At 60.2% G+C, this 21,483-nt stretch overlaps 2 protein-coding genes across 7 annotated transcripts in view; one reads left to right on the plus strand and one right to left on the minus strand.

The window, feature by feature from the left end:
• ITGB4 (integrin subunit beta 4) overlaps positions 1 to 14,869 on the plus strand; it is a 29,089-nt gene extending 14,220 nt beyond the window's left edge. For 2 of the 5 annotated variants that reach the window (XM_034640002.1, XM_034640003.1), the window contains exons 19-40: positions 2 to 35; positions 221 to 412; positions 699 to 802; positions 1,085 to 1,143; positions 1,274 to 1,297; positions 1,739 to 1,887; positions 1,982 to 2,161; positions 3,007 to 3,155; positions 5,752 to 5,956; positions 6,759 to 6,913; positions 7,311 to 7,491; positions 7,638 to 7,775; positions 9,329 to 9,511; positions 9,586 to 9,717; positions 11,717 to 11,953; positions 12,103 to 12,261; positions 12,663 to 12,812; positions 13,411 to 13,599; positions 13,684 to 13,839; positions 13,923 to 14,087; positions 14,180 to 14,290; positions 14,402 to 14,869. In XM_034640002.1, coding sequence (XP_034495893.1) covers positions 2 to 35; positions 221 to 412; positions 699 to 802; positions 1,085 to 1,143; positions 1,274 to 1,297; positions 1,739 to 1,887; positions 1,982 to 2,161; positions 3,007 to 3,155; positions 5,752 to 5,956; positions 6,759 to 6,913; positions 7,311 to 7,491; positions 7,638 to 7,775; positions 9,329 to 9,511; positions 9,586 to 9,717; positions 11,717 to 11,953; positions 12,103 to 12,261; positions 12,663 to 12,812; positions 13,411 to 13,599; positions 13,684 to 13,839; positions 13,923 to 14,087; positions 14,180 to 14,290; positions 14,402 to 14,541 — 3,192 coding nt within the window. In that variant the 3' untranslated portion in view covers positions 14,542 to 14,869. Of the gene's footprint in view, position 1; positions 36 to 220; positions 413 to 698; positions 803 to 1,084; positions 1,144 to 1,273; positions 1,298 to 1,738; positions 1,888 to 1,981; positions 2,162 to 3,006; positions 3,156 to 5,751; positions 5,957 to 6,758; positions 6,914 to 7,310; positions 7,492 to 7,637; positions 7,776 to 9,328; positions 9,512 to 9,585; positions 9,718 to 10,858; positions 11,090 to 11,716; positions 11,954 to 12,102; positions 12,262 to 12,662; positions 12,813 to 13,410; positions 13,600 to 13,683; positions 13,840 to 13,922; positions 14,088 to 14,179; positions 14,291 to 14,401 lie in introns of all 5 variants that reach the window. The other 3 variants (XM_034640004.1, XM_034640005.1, XM_034640006.1) reach the window with 2 other exon arrangements.
• A 42-nt stretch (positions 14,870 to 14,911) lies between these two features.
• On the minus strand, positions 14,912 to 20,895 carry GALK1 (galactokinase 1). 2 transcript variants are annotated; one of them, XM_002919850.4, is made up of 8 exons: positions 20,666 to 20,888; positions 19,585 to 19,774; positions 19,027 to 19,146; positions 18,695 to 18,824; positions 18,389 to 18,570; positions 15,530 to 15,680; positions 15,268 to 15,430; positions 14,912 to 15,175 (listed from the first exon to the last, which is right to left on the minus strand). In XM_002919850.4, exons 1-8 carry the CDS (start codon positions 20,828 to 20,830, stop codon positions 15,104 to 15,106), a joined length of 1,173 nt encoding a protein of 390 aa, XP_002919896.2. In that variant the 5' UTR covers positions 20,831 to 20,888; the 3' UTR covers positions 14,912 to 15,103. The 2 variants fall into 2 exon arrangements, with proteins under 2 accessions (XP_002919896.2, XP_034495910.1); XM_034640019.1 differs by lacking the exon at positions 18,695 to 18,824 and having other exon boundaries at positions 18,389 to 18,655; positions 20,666 to 20,895.
• Between the last annotated feature and the right edge of the window lie 588 nt (positions 20,896 to 21,483).

Here is a 21,483-nt window from a genome sequence, read left to right on the forward strand (position 1 = left end):
GGCTTGCCTGGCTCTTCTCCCTTGCTGCAACCGAGGTATTGGCCCGGCATCTGCGGGGGCGGTGAGGGCTCTGACCACCCATTCTCCCAGATAGGGTGGAAGGGAAGTAGGGGCTGAGTCTAGAACAGAGGCAGGAGTCCTGGGGGGGGGGTCCCACCCGGAGGGGGTGCGGCGGGGAGGGTCTAGGGGGAGGCCCCATGTGGAGAACTGTGTCACGCAGGTCACATGGTGGGCTTCAAGGAAGACCACTACATGCTACGGGAGAACCTGATGGTCTCGGACCACCTGGACACACCCATGCTGCGCAGCGGGAACCTCAAGGGACGGGACACGGTCCGATGGAAGATCACCAACAACGTGCAGCGGCCTGGCTTTGCCACCCACACCTCCAGCACCAACCCCACAGAGCTGGGTGAGGGCGGGGCTTGGCGCGGTGGCTCTTGGCAGTGTCCCTGGGGCCGGGGGGCACATTCACCACTGTTCCGGCCTTCGAGTCACAGCATTCCTGTTTTCTCTGGGTGTTGGGTGCAAGCACGGGCTTGGCCACCTTCTACCCTTCCTGACGGTGCTCCAGGCCTCAGGGTCTCAGCCAGCCGGTTGCCCCCCACCCCCCACCAGCCTAGCATGGCTGCTGGAGGGGGCTTCTAGGGCGCCTGCTGTGCAGGGGGCTGATGACCCCCACCCGTGCCTGTCCCTAGTGCCCTACGGGCTGTCCCTGCGCCTCGCCCGCCTGTGCACCGAGAACCTGCTGAAGCCTGACACGCGAGAGTGTAACCAGCTGCGCCAGGAGGTGGAGGAGAACGTAAGGGCCAAAGAAGCTGATCTCTGGGCATGGGTGTGATCCCAGTGGAGGGCGAGCAAGGCTCGGAGAGCTGCTGTGGAACCCGGATTTTTCCGAGTAGGAAAGGGGCTTCCTTGGACATGTGCCTGACCGGGGGTCATCCTGTGAAAGTTTCCAGAAGGGGAAAAGGCAATGTGCAGGCCCCTGTGCATGTCCCCAGCCAACCATGTCCATTGGGCCCGGATGGCTCTGGGTAGAGAGCTTACCCAGGGCACCAGCCTCACGCCTTTCCTTGCCTGGCAGCTGAATGAGGTGTACAGACAGATCACAGACTCACACAAGCTCCAGCAGACTAAGTTCCGGTGGGTCCTGGGTGCCCAGGGTTGGTGGGGGGAGCTGCCCATACTGCCCAGTCTAGGGGACACCCCCCAAGCAGGGTGTGCCTCTACCCCAGACCCTGTGCGGCTCACAGTCCCCTCTCGGTCCCCACAGGCAGCAGCCCAACGCCGGGAAAAAGTGAGTTGAAGGCACACGGGTGGGGCAGCCCCAGGTCAAGTATCTTGCCCCAGATGACCTAGTTACTGAGAAATGGAGGCAGGATTTGAACCCAGCCTGTCTGACTCCAGCGCCCATACCCGTAGCATCTTTTCTGTTCTGCATCTGCTCCTGGGATCCCACCTGAAGGGGTGTGGCTGGGAGGCCCAAGGGGGACCCCATGTCAGAGATGAGGACTCTGTGGCACAAGGAGGCACAGTGGCTTGACTGAGTTTCAGGGTGAGGTGGCGAGGCCGGCAGAGGCCTCCAGGGCTGGCCAGTTCTGAAGACCCTGCACTTTTGCTGCTGGGCATCTTGTCCCCTGCTGGGAAGAGGACAGGCAGGAGGGTGGGAGATGGGGGCCAAGTGCCAGCATCGTGGTCAGCCTGACACATCCCCACCTGACCCCCGCCCCCACCGCAGGCAGGACCACACCATTGTGGACACGGTGCTGTTGGCGCCCCGCTCAGCCAAGCAGACCTTGCTGAAGCTGACAGAGAAGCATGTGGAACAGGGCTCCTTCCACGAGCTCAAGGTGGCCCCAGGCTACTACACCCTCACCGCGGACCAGGGTAGGCGGCCAGGCTTCCCGCACCACTCCCCTGAGCCTCCCAACCCAGTGTGGCCCCCTGACCCCTACCTGACTGGCCCCCAACACCCACCCAGATGCCCGGGGCATGGTGGAGTTCCAGGAGGGCGTGGAGCTAGTAGACGTGCGGGTACCCCTCTTCATCCGGCCCGAGGACGACGACGAGAAGCAGCTGCTGGTGGAAGCCATCGACGTACCCATGGGCACCGCCACCCTCGGCCGCCGCCTGGTGAACATCACCATCATCAAGGAGCAAGGTAGGTGGGGGTGGAGGGAGCCAAGAGGGGGCAGAAAGGGGCTCTGGGAACCCTTGTTCCTCCTGATATCTGAGTGGAAATGGGGCCTGGCCATGTGGCCGAGGCAAGTCACTTAACCCGTGAGCCTTGGTTTCTCCATCTGTAAAATGGGCATCTGGCTCTCAAGAGAGGGATGTGGCTGTACGTCGGTGCACGGTGCCTGGTAGCGAGCACCCAGGTGGGAGCTTCTGTCACACCCCTCGCGGGTCTGGGTCCTCCTGAAGTTGCTCCCAACGCCCCCTTGTTCTGTCCTCCCTTCTGGCCTTTGAACATCAGAGGTTGAATGGACCTCCCTAGGATGCCAGGACAGGAGAGCAGGAAGGGCAGTGGGAGTTCATTTTACCCAGGCCTACCCAGAGGGGAAGCTTGGCACTGTACCACTGACACCTTCATTGCCTTCCCTACCTGCTCCTTGGGGACCCCAGGTTGTTGATGACCGTCCTTCCTGAATCCAGAGGGGCTGCTCTGGCCCCTGAGCCCTCCTGCCCACCTGCTCCAGCAAACACAGGACTTTGTCCTGCTCTGCCCCGGCCCTCAGTCTCGGGGCCTCATCTCTGGCTGTGCCCCTGCCTGGCCTCCTTTCTCTGCCCTGACACGTCCAGGATATCAGTGGGACTGTTTCAGCCCCCTCAATCTTTTCTGGAAGAATTTTCCATTCCCTTTCTCCCCTGCTCTCCCCAGAGGGTGGTGGAGTGAGGAATGACAGGCAGACTCCTGGAGTCGAGGCAGGGCTGGGTCAGAGGGAGGGTGGGTGTTGAGAAGGGGCCGAGGCCAGGACGCCCTGACTGGCCCCTGGTTCCTTGCAGCCAGCGGGATAGTGTCTTTTGAGAAGCCCGAGTACACGGTCAGCGGTGGGGAGCAAGTGGCCCGCATCCCTGTTGTCCGGCGCATCCTGGACAATGGCAAGTCCCAGGTCTCCTACCGCACACAGGATAACACTGCCCAGGGCAACCGGGTAAGATTCCGCCATGGGGTCGAAGGCATTTCCCAGGGGCCCAGCGAGAGCAGGACATGGCAGCTGCCGGAGTCTCTGGCTGCTGGTGGTGCCCCGGCTTGTCTCCCAAGAACACATCTACCTGCGCCTGCCACTTGGCAGCAGGGGTGTCTCGCTCACCAAAAGTGCCAGTGGTGCCCGAGCTGAGGCCCCGTCGCAGCCAGGGACACGTCCAGGTCATTCATGTCTCCCTTCCAACAAGCCAGTATCTATCCGGCAGCCAAACCCTTCCTAGTGAAGGGGACTTCTCCATCTGCCCCATTCTTGGACTTTGGGCTGCTGCTGCTGCTTTTTAAAAAAATTTTATTTATTTATTTATTTAAGAGAGAGAGAGAATGAGCAGTGGGGACGGGCAGAGGGAGAGGGACAAGCCGACTCCATACTGAGCATGGAGCCAGATGCGGGGCTGGATCCCAGGACCCTGAGATCATGACCTGAGCCGAAATCAAGAGTCAGATGCTTAACCGACGGAGCCACCCAGGTGTCCCTGGGGCTTTGGGCTTCTTGAGGTGGGATCAGAGGCCCCATGGCCCTGGAGAGACTGCCCAAGGGCTGTCACGGTTTGCCTGGCAGGCCCTCCAGGGGCCAAGCCGTGGGAGCTGCATTTGAAGGCAGGGAGTGCCAAGCATGTGGGCCCACACCCCCGGCATCGCTGGGCCCCAGGCTCTGGGAAGAACCAAACCCAGGTGTTCCATGTGCTTGGCTTGGCTTACAGGTTTGTTTGTTTTTCTGAATTTATTATCAACATTTACGAACTAAAAATATTCAAATCAGCAATTCACTCAGAGGGTAGTAAAATGTAGTCTCACTGGGTCCACAGGCCTGTTAGGCAAATGCAGGGGAGCGTGCGCTCAGCGGGCTCCCCCAGCCTGGCCACACGCTCTTCACTTCCTTTTATAAGATGGAACAGTTCTCATTACTGCTCCAGTGCTCCCAGTAAGAGTTCCAAAGAAGAATTTGTAGGTCCATAAATTTCACTGAATACACCATATTACTTAAGAGATTCTGGTGATCCTGTGTGCTTTTATAAGGATATTTTGGTATGTACGTGTTTTTAAAAACATTATTTCCCAACTTTTTATTTGACAAACTTCAAACCTACAGAGAAATGAAAAGACTAATAAAATTAGCACCCATTTACCCTTTACATAGAGTCGCCAATTAATATTTGTTTTCTCTCTCTCCTCTACAGACATAGGGATAGATGCACGTACCTAGATACAGACACGTGTGGGTGTGTATCTCTTATCTGTAACTGTAGAGAGACAGGGAGAGAGAATTGTGTTCCGTTTCGTTTTGTTTGCCCAACTATTTGAAGTAAGTTGTAGGTATCACCTGGACCCGACAGCTTCTGCCGGCCCCTGCTGAGAACAAGGCCGTTCTACGCAACTACATCATTACCAACTTTAGGAAACCTCACATTGTAGTATATTACCTAATAATTGGTCCATATTCAGATCTCCCCTTGTTCACATATCCCCACAATGTCCTTGATAGCTTTTTTTCCCCCCAACTAGGAACCTATCAGGGATCTGGCATTGCATTTTGTTATGTGTCTGAAGTCTCCTTTAATCTAGTACAATTCTCCCACTTTGTTTTGACTTTGACGTTTGGAAGTGTTCTCCCAGGTCAGTCGTCTAACAGGTAACTCCTGCTTAGATTTGCAGCCTCTCGTTCTGGGTTTGTAGCGCTTGAATTTGCCCACTGCTGGGCCTGGACTTGAAACGTTAGTTTGCAGCGCCACCTAGTGGTCGCAGGTGCGAAGGATCCCCCTCGGTTGCTGCGGATGGACCCCATACCACGTCTGTACACACAGACGCCCGCATCCCAGATGCTCAGGAGAGTTCTGACGCACTGAAAGAAGAAAGCTGGAGGGGCATCTGGGTAGCTCAGTCGGTTAAGCATCTGCGTTTGGCTCAGGTCACGATCCCAGGGGTTCCGGGATCGATCCCCGTGGCGGGCTCCCTGCTCAGTGGGGTGTCTGCTTCTTCCTCTCCCTCTGACCCTCCCCCTGTTGATGCTTGTGCTCTCTCTCTCTCTAATAAATAAGATCTTTGAAAAAGAGAAAAGAAAGAAGAAAGCTGGAGCTGATGGGGGCACGCTACCCAGGAGGCAGGGCCTGGGGCCTGGTGGGATCCCAGCCTTCAGAGCCACAGTGTGGGGGGCAGTTCCTCCCTCCCTGGGTGGGGCCTGCCCATGTGGGGCTCACTGTATCCACTATACAGCCCCATCTCTGGGCCTTGGTTCAAATCTCAGCTCTACCACAATTACCTGTGTGAACTTCAGCAAGTTTCTCCACCTCTGTGTGCCTCGGTTCCTCATCTGTAAATTGGGGACAGTCATAGCTCCACTCACAGTCCTGTGAGGGTCCAATGAGCGGATATTTGTAAAGTGCTTGATGTACGGGACTTGTTATAGAAACATCGGCCATTTCCTGTCCATGTGGGATGGTCTGCATGTGATGGTCTCTGCCGCATACACGAGGTTGGGGTGGCGTGCTTGCTGGGATTCATTCTCCAGGCCTGGTCGGACCCTGACCCTGTCCCACCCCACTCAGGACTACATCCCCGCAGAGGGTGAGCTGCTGTTCCAACCTGGGGAGACCTGGAAGGAGCTGCAGGTGAAGCTCCTGGAGCTACAGGAGATGGACTCCCTCCTGCGGGGCCGCCAGACCCGCCGCTTCCACATTCAGCTCACCAACCCCAAGTTCGGGGCCCGCCTGGGCCAGCCCCACTCAGCCACCATCATCATTGGGGACCCAGGTGTGTGGAGCCTGGGGTGTGCTTAAGCAGGTGCACAGGGAGGGCTGGGAGCCTCTCCATGGAGGCTGCCAGTGTTGACAAGTAAAAATACAGGATGCCCAGTGAAATTTGGATTTCAGATAATCAAGGAACAGATTTTGTGTAAGTATGTCCCGTGCAACAGTTGGGCTATACTTATCCTATTTGTTATTTATCTTAAACTCTGGCTTAACTAGGTGTCCTGCATTTAATCCGGCAATCCTGCTCTCAACCAGAGAGGGTGGAGTGGCGTCATGGCTAGCCAGCCTGCTGGCAGGCCAAGAACCCCACCACTAGGCCTTAGCCCTTTGACTTTGGTCTCAGTTCCAACTAGAATGCAGGTGTTTCCCGGAGAGTGAAACAGTTCTTATGGGTTCTTAGCCTCCAGGATGGCGGTGTCTGTAAGCCCACCCCAGAGAAGGTTTTCCCAGAAGATAGGAGAGGAGGGAGGATTCTCAGGGTATAGGGAAGAAGGGGGCGTGTGTAGGAACAAATGCTGTTATATGGAATATTCCCTTGGCTGCCAAGGGAGAAAGGGCAGATGAACTCCCTCCTCCTTCTCATTCCTCCAGAGACCCTCCTGGGTCCTCCACCAGGAGGGCAGGATGCCCTCTGTGGCACCAGTGGGGGCACCAGCCCCCCGGAGGCCTGGGTGGGCAGCTGTCAGCTGAGTGCTTGTGCGGAAGGGCTGGGGAGAGCCCCCTGGTGGTGAGGGTGGATTCTTGCCTCAGGCAAAGAGGGGGGTGGCTGAGCTGGCTGCTCCCTCGGGCTTGGCTCCCTACAGACGAACTGGACCGGAACTTCACAAGCCAGACACTGTCATCATTCCCTCCTCATGGTAACCTGGGTGCCCCACTGAACCCCAATGCCAAGGCTGCCGGGTCCCGGAAGATCCTTTTCAACTGGCTGCCCCCTCCTGGCAAGCCAACAGGGTACAGGGTAAGGTGGAAGGCAATGAGGGAGGTGGATGGGGAGGCCTGGTACCCACTGGGGATGTGGGCCACCTGAGGCCAGAGGGCCCCGAGGGGGCGGAGAGGGCAGGCTTCACCCCAGTGAGCCAAACACAAGGGGACCGGGGAACCCCCATCTGCCTGGGGAACAGGAAAGACCCATCCCCAAGTTTTCAGACGTTTGCCCTCCTTCCTGGAATGTGCCCCCTCTGCCCACCCAGGAGACACCCCAGTTCTGCCCCAGCCCTGCTGTGTGAACCTGGCAGGTCACCAACCCCTCGGTGTCTCATCCGTGCAACGGGGACAACAAGAGCAGGAGGTCCGTGGAGGGAGGGGTGGCTCTGGCCTTTGCTGCTCCCCACTGACCCGTTCCTCCCTGGGGGCAGGTCAAGTACTGGATCCAGGGTGACTCTGAGTCCGAAGCCCACCTGCTTGACAGCAAGGTACCCTCGGTGGAGCTCACCAACCTGTACCCATATTGTGACTACGAGATGAAGGTGTGTGCCTACGGGGCACAGGGCGAGGGCCCCTATAGCTCCTTGGTGTCCTGCCGCACCCACCAGGAAGGTGAGGCCTCACCACCTCTGTCTGTCCCCGAGCTACCTGAGGCCAGCCTGCCCCTGTCTGTAACCCCCCCAGCACCTCGCAGAACCCTGCCCTCCCTCTGTTGCCTCTGACGGCTTTCCTCCTGTACTGCCCCCCTCCCCCCCCAGTACCCAGTGAGCCAGGGCGTCTGGCCTTCAATGTCGTCTCCTCCACCGTGACCCAGCTGAGCTGGGCTGAGCCGGCTGAGACCAATGGCGAGATCACGGCCTACGAGGTCTGCTACGGCTTGGTTAACGAGGACAACCGTAAGGACCTGGACCCCTCCTGTCCCGGGACGGCAGGAAGGGGAGGGGGCAAAGGGCAGGAGGGAGGTGGCTTCATCCTGGTAGGTGGTCGTGCCCCCACAGGTCTGGTTGCCTGAGGCATCATCAGGTTTGTGGTCGGGTTTGGGCTGGTCGCATCCCAAGACAAAGCTCGGAAGCTCGCGGTCCAGGTGGGGACAGGAGGCGTGAGATATATGTGCAGTGGTCCCAAGTTCAGGGGTGCCTTCCCATACGCGGAACCAGGGTGGCTCATTTTCACACGGTTCTCTTAGGGCCAGAGGAGAGTTGCCAGATTTAGCAAATAGAGGAAGCCCTGAATTTCAGATAAACAGTTTTTTTTAGTACAGCTCATGTAACATTTTACCTGGCCGCACTATTTCTTCCCAGTCCTGGAAGGGAGGGAAGAGTGGGCAACCCCGCCAATTACCAACATGAGAAAGTGAGGGAAATCGGTTCCATGTCCACCTGGTGCAGGGACCTCCTCCTTGTGCCTTCACTCCTCCTTGGTCAGTCCCAGGGACGGGCAGCTCACCACCTCATACGACCTCTGGACCTTAACATGGGTCAGGCTCCGCACTCCTGGGGTGGCCCAACAGGGCAGAGGACAGAGAGATTTTTCTAGACATCAGGCTCGTTGCTTTTTACCAGCCAAGCAGACCACACACAACCTCAACAGCTAAATCACACCTTCGGCACATTTGGGGTTTATAACGCCTAGTCCACGCATGACCACTGTCACAGAGGAAGTCTCCTCTGAGCCCTCCTTTAATCCCAGGAGAGATATGAATCCTATCAAAAGTTCATTCCCGATGATTTCAGCCACGGCTTCAGCCTGCTGAGGTCTCAGCTGTGTCCTGGAATGTGCCGGATGGCCCTCTTGGCCGAGGGCATCAGCACTTTGGTGGGTGCCCCTCTCCCCCTCCCACTAGCTGACAGGGATGTGAGGGGTGGGCCAAGAAACAGTGCCGACCTTGGCAGCTAGAGACCTCCCCCAGGCTGAGGGTTCTCCACCAGGCGATTCTTTTTAAGAATTGTTTGCTGGGGACGGACACCAAGCTTATCAGTTATCATTTTCCAGAAGCCTCCTTTGGACCTCTTTGGAGACTGGGACCTTTTCTGGCCTCCAGTCTTTTGTGCCTTCTCTGATTTCCCAGAAGGCTTCCAATATGGCAGGCCTCTTCTTGCTGTGCCTGGGCCTAGGCCCCGTAACTTGCCTGGAGCTACAGGGGTCACTTTCTCCTTTCTCTGTGAGTGCAGGAGAACTGCCTGGCCTCTGCTCTCTGCTAACCTGACACTGTTGGGCCTCTTGCACACCCTTCACTCCACCCCTTAGCTCTTACAAGCCTCGGCCCGCCCTGAGTTGCAGTTTCCCTGAGCCCACCCTCTACTCCAGTCCTTGCTCATGTGACCCCGCGGCAGCTGTGGTGGGCGTTGGGCAGTCTCTGAGCCCGAGCCGAGGGGCTGCTACGTCAGAGGTGGGGCGGTGCCAGGCAGGAACCTAGAATGACCCACCTGAGGCGCTCTCCCTGCCCCAGGACCCATCGGGCCCATGAAGAAGGTGTTGGTGGACAGTCCCAAGAGGCGGATGCTGCTTATCGAGAACCTTCGGGAGTCCCAGCCATACCGCTACACAGTGAAGGCGCGCAACGGGGCAGGCTGGGGCCCCGAGCGGGAGGCCATCATCAACCTGGCCACCCAGCCCAAGCGGCCCATGTCCAGTGAGTGTGCAGGGCAGGAGGGGTAGGGTAAGACAGGGGGCTGGGGCCCTGGCTCACCCCTCCCCCTCCTGCAGTCCCCATCATCCCGGACATCCCCATTGTGGACGCCCAGTGTGGGGAAGACTACGAGAGCTTCCTCATGTACAGTGATGATGTTCTGCGCTCCCCTGCTGGCAGCCAGAGGCCTAGCGTCTCCGATGACACTGGTGAGTGGGTCTGGGATCCGTGAGAGGAAGTCCCGGGGAGGAGGTGGGGTTGTCACTGGTGTCCAGAGAAAGCAGAAGGGCCGGTGACCACCTCGCCTAGAGATCAAGGCTAGAAATCCCTCTCAGCTCCACACAGATATCTGCAGAGTCTACCATTTGGCAGGCACCACACTGGCGCGGGGTAGAGAGGGGACAAAGCCAACGTGGCCCACGGCAGTCGTGTGCACATCTGTGTACAAGCACAGGCAAACAGACTTGCTTGAGAGCAGATCCACACAGGGTCGTGCAGGCTCATGCACACAGGACCGTGTGGACACAGCTCACACCCTACGCAGGCCGGAAGGCTGTGCCAGGGAGTCAGGACATTCAGGCCACCTCCCAGGGCCCAGGCTGTGTGGGAGGCGGCAGGCACGGCCCCTGTCCGTCCCGTCCTCTGGTCCTGTTCCTCCTCCCTCCTGATTCCCTGCAATGCGGCATAAAGGGCCCTCGGCTGGGCTCCCTGGTACTCAGTCTTAGCTCTGGCTCCGCTGTGGGCCATCAGATGAATTGCTCACCCTCTCCATGCCTCAGTATCATCTGTAAAACAGGGTGCCAATCATATCATACCACGAGTCAAAATCCTCCAGGATTCCTACTCTCTCCCATCCTTGCCCTGACAGGGTTGAGCTTGGACTTAAAGAACCCACAAGGGTCGTGGGGGTTTTGAGGGTCTGAGAAAGAGCAGCAGGTATGAATCAGGTGCCCCAACTCAGCTACTAACGCCACCTGGGACGCACTCAGTGGCTTCTGGAACTGTCCCTGGGAGGCAGGCAGGGGAGAGATGATTCTCTACTCGGATTGGAAACGGAGGCTCCCGCCTGGAGACCTCGCAGCTGGTGACAGAGCCAGCGCCACCCCAGGGGGGCCTTTCCTCACCGGCTGCAGCCCTGCCTGCACTGGCTCACACGGAAGGGCTCGCCTTCCCCCTCGCGGGCCGAGGGTCCCGCCCATCGCCTGCTCCGCGACCACCCGCGCCCCCCACACTTGGATTCCGGAGAGCCCGAGGACCGGCTCACGTCTCTGGCCTCCGCCCCGCCGCGCCCCCTCCCGCAGCCGCCCGCGCCCGCCGGCGGTGCCAACGCGGCCCTTCGTTGTTCCCAAGGCGGCGGCTGGAAGTTCGAGCCCCTGCTGGGGGAGGAGCTGGACCTGCGGCGCATCACGTGGCGGCTGCCCCCGGAGCTCATCCCGCGCCTGTCGGCCAGCAGCGGGCGCTCCTCCGACGGCGAGCCGCCCCGCGGCCCCCCGGACGACCGCGCGGACGCGGACGCGGAGGCGGGCGCGGGCGGGGAGGGTGGCGGCCTAGCCCGCCGCGCCACACCCAGGCCTCCCGGAGGTGACGGGTTTGCCCGGCGCGCCCCGACCCCGCACCCAGTTAGGCGCGCTCGTTCGCTGCCCGGCCTGAGCCCCCTGTGGCCAGGCCGCCGGTGAAGGCTCCCTGCCCAGCATGGGGAGGTGCCACTGCGCAGAGGCGGATCCCCAGAGCCAAGGGACCAACCCCCCCCCCACCTCGGGGCAGGCATCCGGGCTGTCCTCAAAGCAGGACAGCCCGCAGGCGCGTACAACGTCAGAAGTCTGTTGTGTCCAGTGGGGCAGGCCCTGGTAGCCAAGGAGACCCCTCAGAGGCCTGAAGGGACACAGGGCAAGCATTTGGGCTCCCCCCACCCCAAGGCAAGGCTAACTACGAGGGCAGTGAGTCTCCCGGCTGGGGTCAGCGGTGCTCAGACCATCCACACTGGCATCCTGAGGGCCAGCGGACATGGGGTGCAGAAGACTGTGTGACCCCTTGGACTCTGCCAGGAACACTGAGCTTCTGGCCCTGGTGGGCCAAGGGAAGCTGGTTTTCTTTATGCCAAGCCTCCCACCCCAGAAGATAGGTAATCCTAGGAATTCCCAGGGCCACAGCCTGCCCCATGGGGCTCGGGTACATGTCTGTCCCAGTGACCCCATTCTCCTTCTGCAGAGCACCTGATCAACGGGCGGATGGACTTTGCCTTCCCGGGCAGTGCCAACTCCCTGCACAGGATGACCGTGGCCAACACCGCCTACGGCACCCACCTGAGCCCACACCTGTCCCACCGGGTGCTGAGTACATCCTCCACGCTCACGCGGGACTACCATTCGCTGACCCGCACAGAGCACTCGCACTCCGCCACGCTGCCCAGAGACTACTCCACCCTCACCTCCCTCTCCTCCCACAGTGAGTGTCCACAACCAAGCCTGCCTCTCCCACTGACCCTCCTTCTCTTCCAGCTCCAGGAGGCTTGGGGTACTGGCGGGGCTGTGCCCTGCTGCCCATCCTCCAACACACACTTCCTGCCCACTCACTCTTCTTTTGTCCTGCCCTAGGCCTCCCTCCCATCTGGGAAGAGGGGAGGAGCAGGCTTCCGCTGTCCTGGGCCCTGGGGCCCCTGAGTCGGGCTCAGATGAAGGGGCTCCCCCCCTCTGGGGACTCACGAGACACTATAATCCTGGCTGGGCAGCCAGCAGCGCCCTTTCGGGGCCCAGGTAGTACAGGGTGGCCACCCTGTGTCTCCACAGCTGTCCTGCTCCATCTGTCATCCATCTGCTCATTGCGGCCACTGCCCAGACCCAGCATCTTACCCGCCATTCCATCCCCATCAGTGCTGATGCCTAAAAACAGCCTCTGTCCTTTCCAGGGGTGCTGGGCTGGGGGGGGGGGCACGGGCCAACTCATGGTGCTCATCCTGTCGGCACAGGCAGGGCCCACATCCACTCTGGGATGTGCGGGAGGTGCCGGGTGGCCTGGACAGGGTGTTGCAGGGTGAGCGAGCTGCCAGGCCAGCAGTCGGTAGAGATGAGACAGCTGAGGGACGTCACGGGGGAGAGAGGCAGGACTCCTGCCCGGAGTCCCCTGTCACAAACTGACTACGGCCTCCCGTCTTCAGACTCCCGCTTGGCTGCCGGTGTGCCCCACACACCCACCCGCCTGGTGTTCTCAGCGCTGGGACCCACATCTCTGAAAGTGAGCTGGCAGGAGCCACAGTGCGAGCAGGTGTTGCAGGGCTACAGCGTGGAGTACCAGCTGCTGAACGGCGGTGAGGCCCAGCTGCTGCTGGCGGGCATTGGGGGTGGGGCCTTGCCAGGCTCGGCCCTGTCTCAGGGGACACGGGAGAATCCGGCTGGATAGGAGTCCACCCAAGTCCCTCGAACACTAATGATCCCCACCAGACTGAGAGGCTCGCTCGCTTCCATCCTCCTCACTGCCCTTCACCGCCTCCTTTCTCCTGAGTCGTCATCTATCTCGCAGGGCCTCTCTCCAGGTCATTCCCTCTGCTAGGTTTTGCCTAACAAGGCTTCACTGGCTTAGGGCCCTAGGGCCTCTGTTGGCCTGAGAGATGGCTTTGTGGGAGCTGGGAAGTAGCTGCTTCCCTGGGAAGACAAACTCACAGCAGTAGGACTTGGGCCCATAATCAGCCAGAACATAGGTGGGACGTTAGGCTGCACTCATCCCTTGTATAGTGTACAACCAAAACAACTGACCATACCATACCAGGCTGATCCCACCTGCTCCCAAACCACACCTAATCCTGGGTGAGTGATAACCGGGTCTTGGTGGCACCTGGGGAAGGCGTGGGACCAGGCCAGAGGTGGGAATAACATTGCTCCACTGTCTCCCACCCAACCCACCCCCAGGGGAGCTGCATCAGCTCAACATCCCCAACCCCAGCCAGACTTCAGTGGTGGTGGAAGACCTTCTGCCCAACCATTCCTATGTGTTCCGTGTGCGGGCTCAGAGCCAGGAAGGCTGGGGCCCAGAGCGCGAGGGCATCATCACCATTGAGTCGCAGGTGCACCCCCAGAGTCCGCTCTGCCCCCTGCCAGGTGAGCCGCCTCCCCACCCCACGGCTGCCCCCACGATGTCTCCTACTCATGCACACACTGACACCCTTGCTCCGCTGTCTCCAGGCTCCGCCTTCACCCTGAGCACACCCAGTGCCCCGGGCCCACTGGTGTTCACTGCCCTGAGCCCAGACTCGCTGCAGTTGAGCTGGGAGCGGCCACGCAGGCCCGATGGGAATATACTTGGCTACCTGGTGACCTGTGAGATGGCCCATGGAGGAGGTGCTGCCTGCTCCCAGGTCAAGGGTGGCCAGGGGAGGGGTGGAAAGGGAGGCGCAGAGGCTAAAGGCATCTTCCCTGTCCAGAGCCGGCCACCACGTTCCTGGTGGATGGGGACAGCCCTGAGAGCCGGCTGACTGTGCCGGGCCTCAGTGAGAACGTGCCCTACAAGTTCAAGGTGCAGGCCAAGACCACCGAAGGTTACGGGCCAGAGCGTGAGGGCATCATCACCATCGAGTCCCAGGATGGAGGTAGGGTGCCTCACCCCTTCTTCACCCCTACCCTTTCTCCGGCCATCTCTTCTCTTGGCATCATCTCTGACTGGCCCATCTCCCCATGCCAGGCCCTTTCCCACAAATGGGCAGCCACCCTGGGCTCTTCCAGCACTCACTGCCAGGCGAATATAGCAGCACCACCACCACCCACACCAGCACCACCGAGCCCTTCCTACTGGGTGAGCTGCTGGGCAGGGGATCTGCCTCCTGGGGGGGCAGGGCACACAGAGCTCTCAGAGCAGGAGAGGCAGGGCCCCAGGCAGAGTCCTTCAGTGCTACTTCCCCTGCAGATGGACTGACCCTGGGGTCCCAACACCTGGAAGCAGGTGGCTCCCTCACCCGCCACGTGACCCAGGAGTTTGTGAGCCGGACGCTGACCACCAGTGGAACCCTCGGTACCCAAGTGGACCAACAGTTCTTCCAGACCTGAGCCCCCCCACCCCTTACCCAACAGTGTGCTGGAACCTGGGCCCTCACCCTGCTTCCTCCCCATGGCTGTGGCTCAGCTACTCCATCCTCGGACCCCTCGCAGCCCAGCACACCCGCATGCTGATCACAGGGCCAGCACCTCTGGCTACAGAGCAGAGGGAGATGTTCTCTGGGAGGAATGAAGGGAGCAGAGGTCCCAGAAGGCCCTTCTGGCTGCAACTCCCCTGCCCCAGGCCCAAGCCCATTTGTGTGTAACCAAAGAGCTGGGACCCACATGACAAGGGCCCAGCTTTGTTCTGCACTTAATAAAAGATTTTGCTACCGCTTGGCTCTGCCCTGTCCGTTCTTCAGTGACTGCACAGAGCAGGGGAGCGGTTCTGACCCAGCTTCTCTGATACCCAAGCACACGCCCACCTCTAGAGGCAGGCAGGCGGGGAATCACAGTGGGAAGCAGAAATTTATTGAGCACCCAGATGCGGAGGGCAGGCACGAGAGGCCTGGAGCTTCATGACTTGCCGCCTGGCAGGCCCCGTGCCCGCTGGGTGCCACCCCAGGGGGGTGCCTCACCACTGCAGCACCTTGGCGCCATCGGCCGCCTGAGAGAGGTAGAAGGTGGCGGTTCCACTGTACCGCTCCTGTGGGAGAGGCAGGTGTGGTCTGAGCACAGCGAGGCCCTGGGAACCCATTTCTCCATCCCTCCTACCCCCGGGCGCTGGCGTCCACCCACCTGTATGTGCTGCATGGCTTGGGAAGTGGAGTCGGCCTCCAGCAGGGTCACAGTGCAGCCGCCAAAGCCACCGCCGGTCATGCGGCTGCCATAAACCCCAGGGGCAGACAGCGCGGCCTCCACGAGCTGGTCCAACTCAGGACAGCTCACCTCATAGTCATCCCTGCAGAGGAGACAGATGAGAAGGCGGGCCTAGCACCGGCCCACCCTGCCCCGGGGCTCAGCCTCTGCCTGGGATATACAGGCACCCCGGGGTCCCCACCTGAGCGAGTGGTGACTCTCCACCATGAGGCGGCCGAAGGCTCGGTAGTCTCCCCGGCTCAGGGCAGCCGCTGCCTGGGCCGTGCGCTGGATCTCACCCACAACGTGCCGTGCGCGCCGGAAGCCCTCCTTGCTCACCAGGTCTCTGCCAGCTGGGGAGGGAAAGGGGTCAGCGGACACGCCACCCACCACCTCTGCACCCCTGCCGATGTGGGGGTGGGGGCGCCAAGGCGGTGGCCTGGGGTTGGGAGGCTGGGAGTTGGAGACCCAGTTCCAACAAAGCTGTAAATAGAACCTTGCGCTGGTGACTAAGGTTCGGAGCCTCCCCGCCTCGACTGTAAAATGGGACGCCCGTGTCACTGAGAGAACACATGGAGAGCTCCCACCCCAGCAGGGTGCCTGGCACACAGTGGGTGCTCAATAAACAGAAGGGTAAGCCCCAGCCCTTGTGGCTTTCAAGGTGGGGGGAACACAGCGCTGCCTTCAAGAGCCCACAGTAGCACAAGAGGGAGAAAAAACCCTCCTGCTGCCGTTCACGCTGGAGCACTAGTGCAGCCCCCGCTGGGGAGGCTGGGGCTCCGGAGCTGGGGTACAGCCCAGGCAAAGATCAAGAGGCAGGCCACGCCAGGATCAGGCTGTCCCGCTGGCTACCGCTGAGGTGGGGAGAGCAAGCCGAGTTGGTAGTGGCGGCCCTGAGTGCCAGGGGGCTTGGCTACTTAATTCTGGATGCCACAGAGTTCTGGGAGCAGGGAAGGGCTGGACCTGAGCTCTAGTTGACAAAAGCGACTGCCCTGGGCGGAGGGCCCGAGCTGGGAGAAGCAGGCACCGGAGCCAGAAAGCAGCTGCTAAATAGTCAGAAAGCAACGAGGGGCCTGACATGGGGGGAGGAAGAAATGGACGGGACAGAGACTGGAGAGAAGAGTGGCAGGGGGGACAGTGAGGACACCGAGGTGACTGAGGTCTCACACAGGAGTGACAAGGGTAAGACATAAGAGGCAAGGGGAAGTCAGCAGGGGAAGCCGAGAGGGGAGGAAGGGTAAGGAGTTCCGCTGGGAATCAGGTAGAGGCTCCAGGGCCACAGGTGGAAATGGGGGGAGGCTCCAGTCCGGGAAGCAAGGGGCTGCAGGCTCCAATCCAAATCCTAAGTGGAACAGTGGTGCTGTGCACTGAGGACAAAGCCTGGGGCAGGCCCGCGCAGAGAAACAGGGCTGTGAGCATGCAGGTCCGGTGGCCTCCAAGGAGGAGGGAGTGTGAGCGGGAGGGGGTGGGGCCGGGGGGGGGGGGGGAGGGGGGGTGAAGTGAATATAGATGACAAAATGGGGTTCATAAGCATTAGGTCTTCCCCCAAAATTGGCAGAGGAAAGAGATTCAATTTTAGAAGGGAAGAGAACTGGCCACGTTTCCAAGGAGAAGGGGACGAGCCAGGCAGAGGACAGGAAGGAGGCAAAGGATGGCTTCTGACAAAGGACTCTAGAGAGGCCAGAGGGCAGTCCTGCGGTCCCCAGGGAGGGGAGACCCCTGGGGAGTGGTGGGGAAGGGGTGCAGTGGAGAAGAGGGACAACCAAGGTGTTCCCGTGTGAAAACCTCTGCCAGGGTCACATGCGCAGAGCAAGGGGGGCAGACGTAAACAGGACAGTTCACCAAGGAGAAGGACAAGACGGTCCCACAGGGCTGACCAGCGTCCCTGCAATGGGCACCCGCACGCTGCCAGGGAGGGCACAACTCCCAGCGCCAGCAGCCTGGCCTCGCGGCTGAGAGTGCGGGCGAGGGGGCTAAGCAGCCTGGTTCGAGGCTCGGCACTGCCACTTACTCTGGACCCCTCATCCAAAACATGGGGTGTAATAATAGCATCTGCTCCACAGGGTATGGCAGAATGAGGGGATATTTATCTGACCTTCAAACTATCAAATATACGATCTTCCTGGCCACGTGTATCAGGAACCTTTCAGATACATGCACCTTTCGACTCTGCAATCCTACTCCTCAGAATCTAATCCTAAGAAAAATAACAAGAGAATGCAGATAGACTCGTGTATGAAAACCATCACAGGGTCACGTGTGACTACCAGTTAATGGCTACGTTACGGTACACCTGGCGTGCTGGAGTGTTCTGTAGCTTCTAGGGCCCCGTTGATGACGTGCCTCTGCTGGCACAGGAAGGGGTTCTCAGATAACGTTAGAAAAAGAGAAACAAGGGGCGCCTGGGTGGCTCAGTCATTGAAGCGTCTGCCTTTGGCTCAGGTCATGATCCCAGGGTCCTGGGATCGAGTCCTGCATTGGGCTCCCTTTGCCCTCTCCCACTGCCACTTCCCCTGCTTGTGCTCTCTGTGTCAAATAAATAAAATCTTAAAAAAAAGAGAGAGAGAAACAAGTGACAATACTGCTTCTACTAAACTCTAAAAGCACAGATGCAGAAAATGCTGGAGGAAAATATGCTAAAATGCAAGGGTGGCTATCTTTGGGTGGTGGTCTTGCAGCTCATTGTTTTCCTCTTTGGATTTTTCTCTATTTTCCACAGTGGCACCATAATCCTTCTATCAGAAAAAACAATACTAAGGGGTGTCTGGATGGCTCAGTTGGTCAGGCATCTGACTCTTGATCTCAGCGCAGGTCTTGATCTCAGGGTTGTGAGTTCAAGCCTCATGCTGGGCTCCACGCTGGGTGTGGAGCCTACTTAAAATTAATAATAATAATAATAATAATATTTCAAGCAGCCCTGCTGAGATTGGAGCCCTAGGTCTGCAGTTTTAAGGGGAGAGGGCAGAGCACAGCAGAGGCCCCTGGAGATGAGGGGGTATACGGCAGGGTCAAGGCCACACGAAGGCCCGGCAGCCCCACAGGGTGCCCAGCCAGCTCTCACCCTCCAGCTCCTCCAGCTGCACCTCCCGAAGGCTCTCCTTGCCCAGCGCCCGGGCCACTTCCTCGCACTGCCGCCGCCGCAGAGGATACTCGCTGGAGCCCAGTGAGTGGCGGACGTTGGAGTTGGTGATGAGCACAGCCAGCTTGGGTTCTGACAGCGGCACCAGGCTTGTCTCCAGGGACCTGGCATGGAGTTGGAGTGAGGAGATGACGAGCCCAAGTGTCCACTTGCCACGCCAGCCAGTGGGCATGCTCCACCCAGAAGCTCCTGATGGTGAGGGGGGAGGGTACAAGGGGAGCCCCTGACCTGCAGTCAATGAGCAGCGCGTGGCCTTTCTGCCCCAGCAGTGCGATGAGCTGGTCCATGATGCCACAGGGCACCCCTGCGAAGCTGTGCTCGGCCCGCTGACACACCTGAGNAGCTATGGACCCCGAGTCTACGGCACAGGGTGAGGTGGGGAGGCTGGGGCCCAGAAGGGAGTGTGGGGGGGTGGGGGCGGGTGGGAGCCGTGGTAGCTTCAGTGACACTCCAGGGAGATTCCCCACCCTCCTCCCGAAGCCGCAGTGCGGGAAGAAGCTCTGACCACAAGGACACCTCAGGGAAGGAGGACTGGATCGGGGGCCGGGTCTAGGAAGTACCTGGACAGAGCTGCTGCAGGAAGGTGTACGTGGCCACTTCCAGGGACGCGGAGCTGGACAGCCCACCCCCCAGGGGCACTGAGCTGACCACCACTGCACTGAAGCCAGGGAGGGGGGCAGCTGGAAAGAATGGGTGGTGGTAAGGTGGGCTGTCTGGGAGGACAGCCCGCGAAGGACGTGCATTTTGGTATGAAGGGAGGCAACTGCCTGACAGCCACTCCCAGGGATGTGTCTCAATCGTCAGAGGCCACCTTGGCCCAGCACCCTCCATCCTCCTACCCTGAGGTTCCTGGGACACAGCCTTCCTAGTTCTCCTCCTGGTTTAGGGCTCTGGAGGCCAAAGGGCTAGGGCTTTGAATCCTGGCCCCTCCCATCATACCATGGGCAGCTCAGGGCAAGTTCTAGAACCTCTCAGGGCATCAGTCTCATCATCTGCACAATGGGGATGCTCTCCTACAAGCTACCCCATGGTGGATTAGATGAACTAATGAAGCTTCGTAGCTGAGAGGCAGTGCTCCTAGCACTACTGTGAACTTGACCCTAGCCTCGGCCTCATACCTGGGTAGTGCTGAATCACTCCCTTGACATAGTTGGCCCAGCGGGGGGTCCCGGGCTCCAGCGACCGCTGGGCTGTGGGCAGCGGAAACTGCAGCCGCCGGGGTTCATCAGCATCGTCAGAGGTGGTGAGGAGGGAGACAAGGCCATCTGCCCGGGGGCTGCCTACCAGCACGGTTACAAGCTCCAGCGCCTGGCAGGAGAGAGTATGTAAAGCTGCTGCTTCTGCCCGCTGACTAAGCCTCCCGTACTAAGGTTCTAAAGAATGAAAGGTTTCAGACTCCCTTTGAGGCTCAACAAGAAAGGAATGAGGGGTGTTTTGGTGAAGAACCTGAGTGCTGAGTTGGCCCTGGGGGCTTGGGTCCTGCCCCTGGGTTTTCAGGGACAGGGCCAGTACGGCAGAAGGGTAGACCTGGACTCTGCCCTGTACATGGGCTCCCAGCTGTGGGTCCAGGGGGAGGAGAGCTCGAAAGGAAAAGAGAGTCAGAGGAGCTCCAACTGATGCCTTCCCATTTTGGAGTGGACTCAGGTGTGCGGTACCCACTCACCTGCCAAGCTGCACCAGGTGAAAAGGGCCCCAGCTCTAATCGCAGCCCCCCCAAGAACCAGCTCTGTGACCTTGAGTAAATCACTAGCCCTCTCTGGGCCTCAGTTTCCCCCTCTGTAAACCGAACCGGGTGAGCCGGAGGTCTAGGGTTAGTTACCCCAGGTCTGCGACTGGAGCCCCTGGAATACAGAGCCCGAGGCGCTCCTTCCGCCTGCTACGTTGGGGCCCCACAAGTTGAGCTGGCTTTCCAGGCTGATGGTGAGGATCTGCGGTCTACAGAGGGCGGGCTAGAGCGAAGAGGCGACGGCACACCCCCTCCTAGCCTACTTCCTCGCGGGTCCCCCGCTTCCTCCCTCCAACGTGGGAAATACCCCATCCCCGGGTCTCTCCCACGTGTTCGTCCCCCAAACTCGGGGGAGGACGGCTAAAGTTCTGTGAGGCCGCCCAACATCCGTGCAGGGACTAGGCACCTCCCCGCGCGTCTCAGGCCCGCCCTGCCACGGGGGAGACTCGGGGCTCCCCTCCCGGGCCCCTCACCATGGGCAGCACCAGGCCCTGGTTGTAGTCCGTGTGCTCCCCGATCAGGTTGACCCGGCCCGGCGCCGACACCGCCAGCTCGGGCTCGGCCCCGAACTCCTCCCGGAAAGCTCGGCGGGCCTCGGCCAGCAGCTCCGCAGCCTGGGACTGTCTGCAAGCGGCCATGACGCTCGGCCTGCAGCGCGGCCCGGTCGGCGCGGGATGCTCGGGGCGGGGCCGCGCAGGGGCGGCGCGCATTCCTGTACGCGCCCCGCCCCCACCCGGGGGCCATCTCCCGCCCCCGCCGCGCCAGGCCCGCCCCGCCTCCAGGCCCCAGCCACCTGCTGGGCGCGCTCGGCCGCGGCTTCCCCCGAAGCCCCCACGGCGGGCAGGCGGCGGACTTTGGGAAAGACCGGCGGCTGCCCACTCGAGTGGTATTGGCTGGACTGGAAGATGTGGGCTGCCCTTCCCTGACCCTGGCGCCCCTCTCTGTGCTGCCCACACCGGCCCGGTCATCCACCCACACACAGCCTGAGCGGCGGAGCCCGCATCCAGCGGACCTGGACTTCCCAAAGGGCTCTCCTAGGTCCTAGAGTCCTGCCTCTATGAGAGGTCATTTGACCCTGATCATGAGTCTCTAAGAGGGACCTAGCGCGCGGTGTAAATTGAGATAAGGAAAGCCTAGTTTGGTGGTGACCAGGGAGTTGCTTTCTACAGGCCCCTTTTCCACGATGGGCCCGCCGGCATAGCCGTTAACAATGGAAGACTGAAGGAGAGTGGCAGTGGATCCTAGCGCAGTAGATAGCCTCTCCTGCAAGGACCATTGGCAGCAGCCCCCC

The sequence above is a fragment of the Ailuropoda melanoleuca genome, chromosome 13 (assembly GCF_002007445.2).
Source record: "Ailuropoda melanoleuca isolate Jingjing chromosome 13, ASM200744v2, whole genome shotgun sequence".
Lineage (NCBI taxonomy): Eukaryota > Metazoa > Chordata > Mammalia > Carnivora > Ursidae > Ailuropoda > Ailuropoda melanoleuca.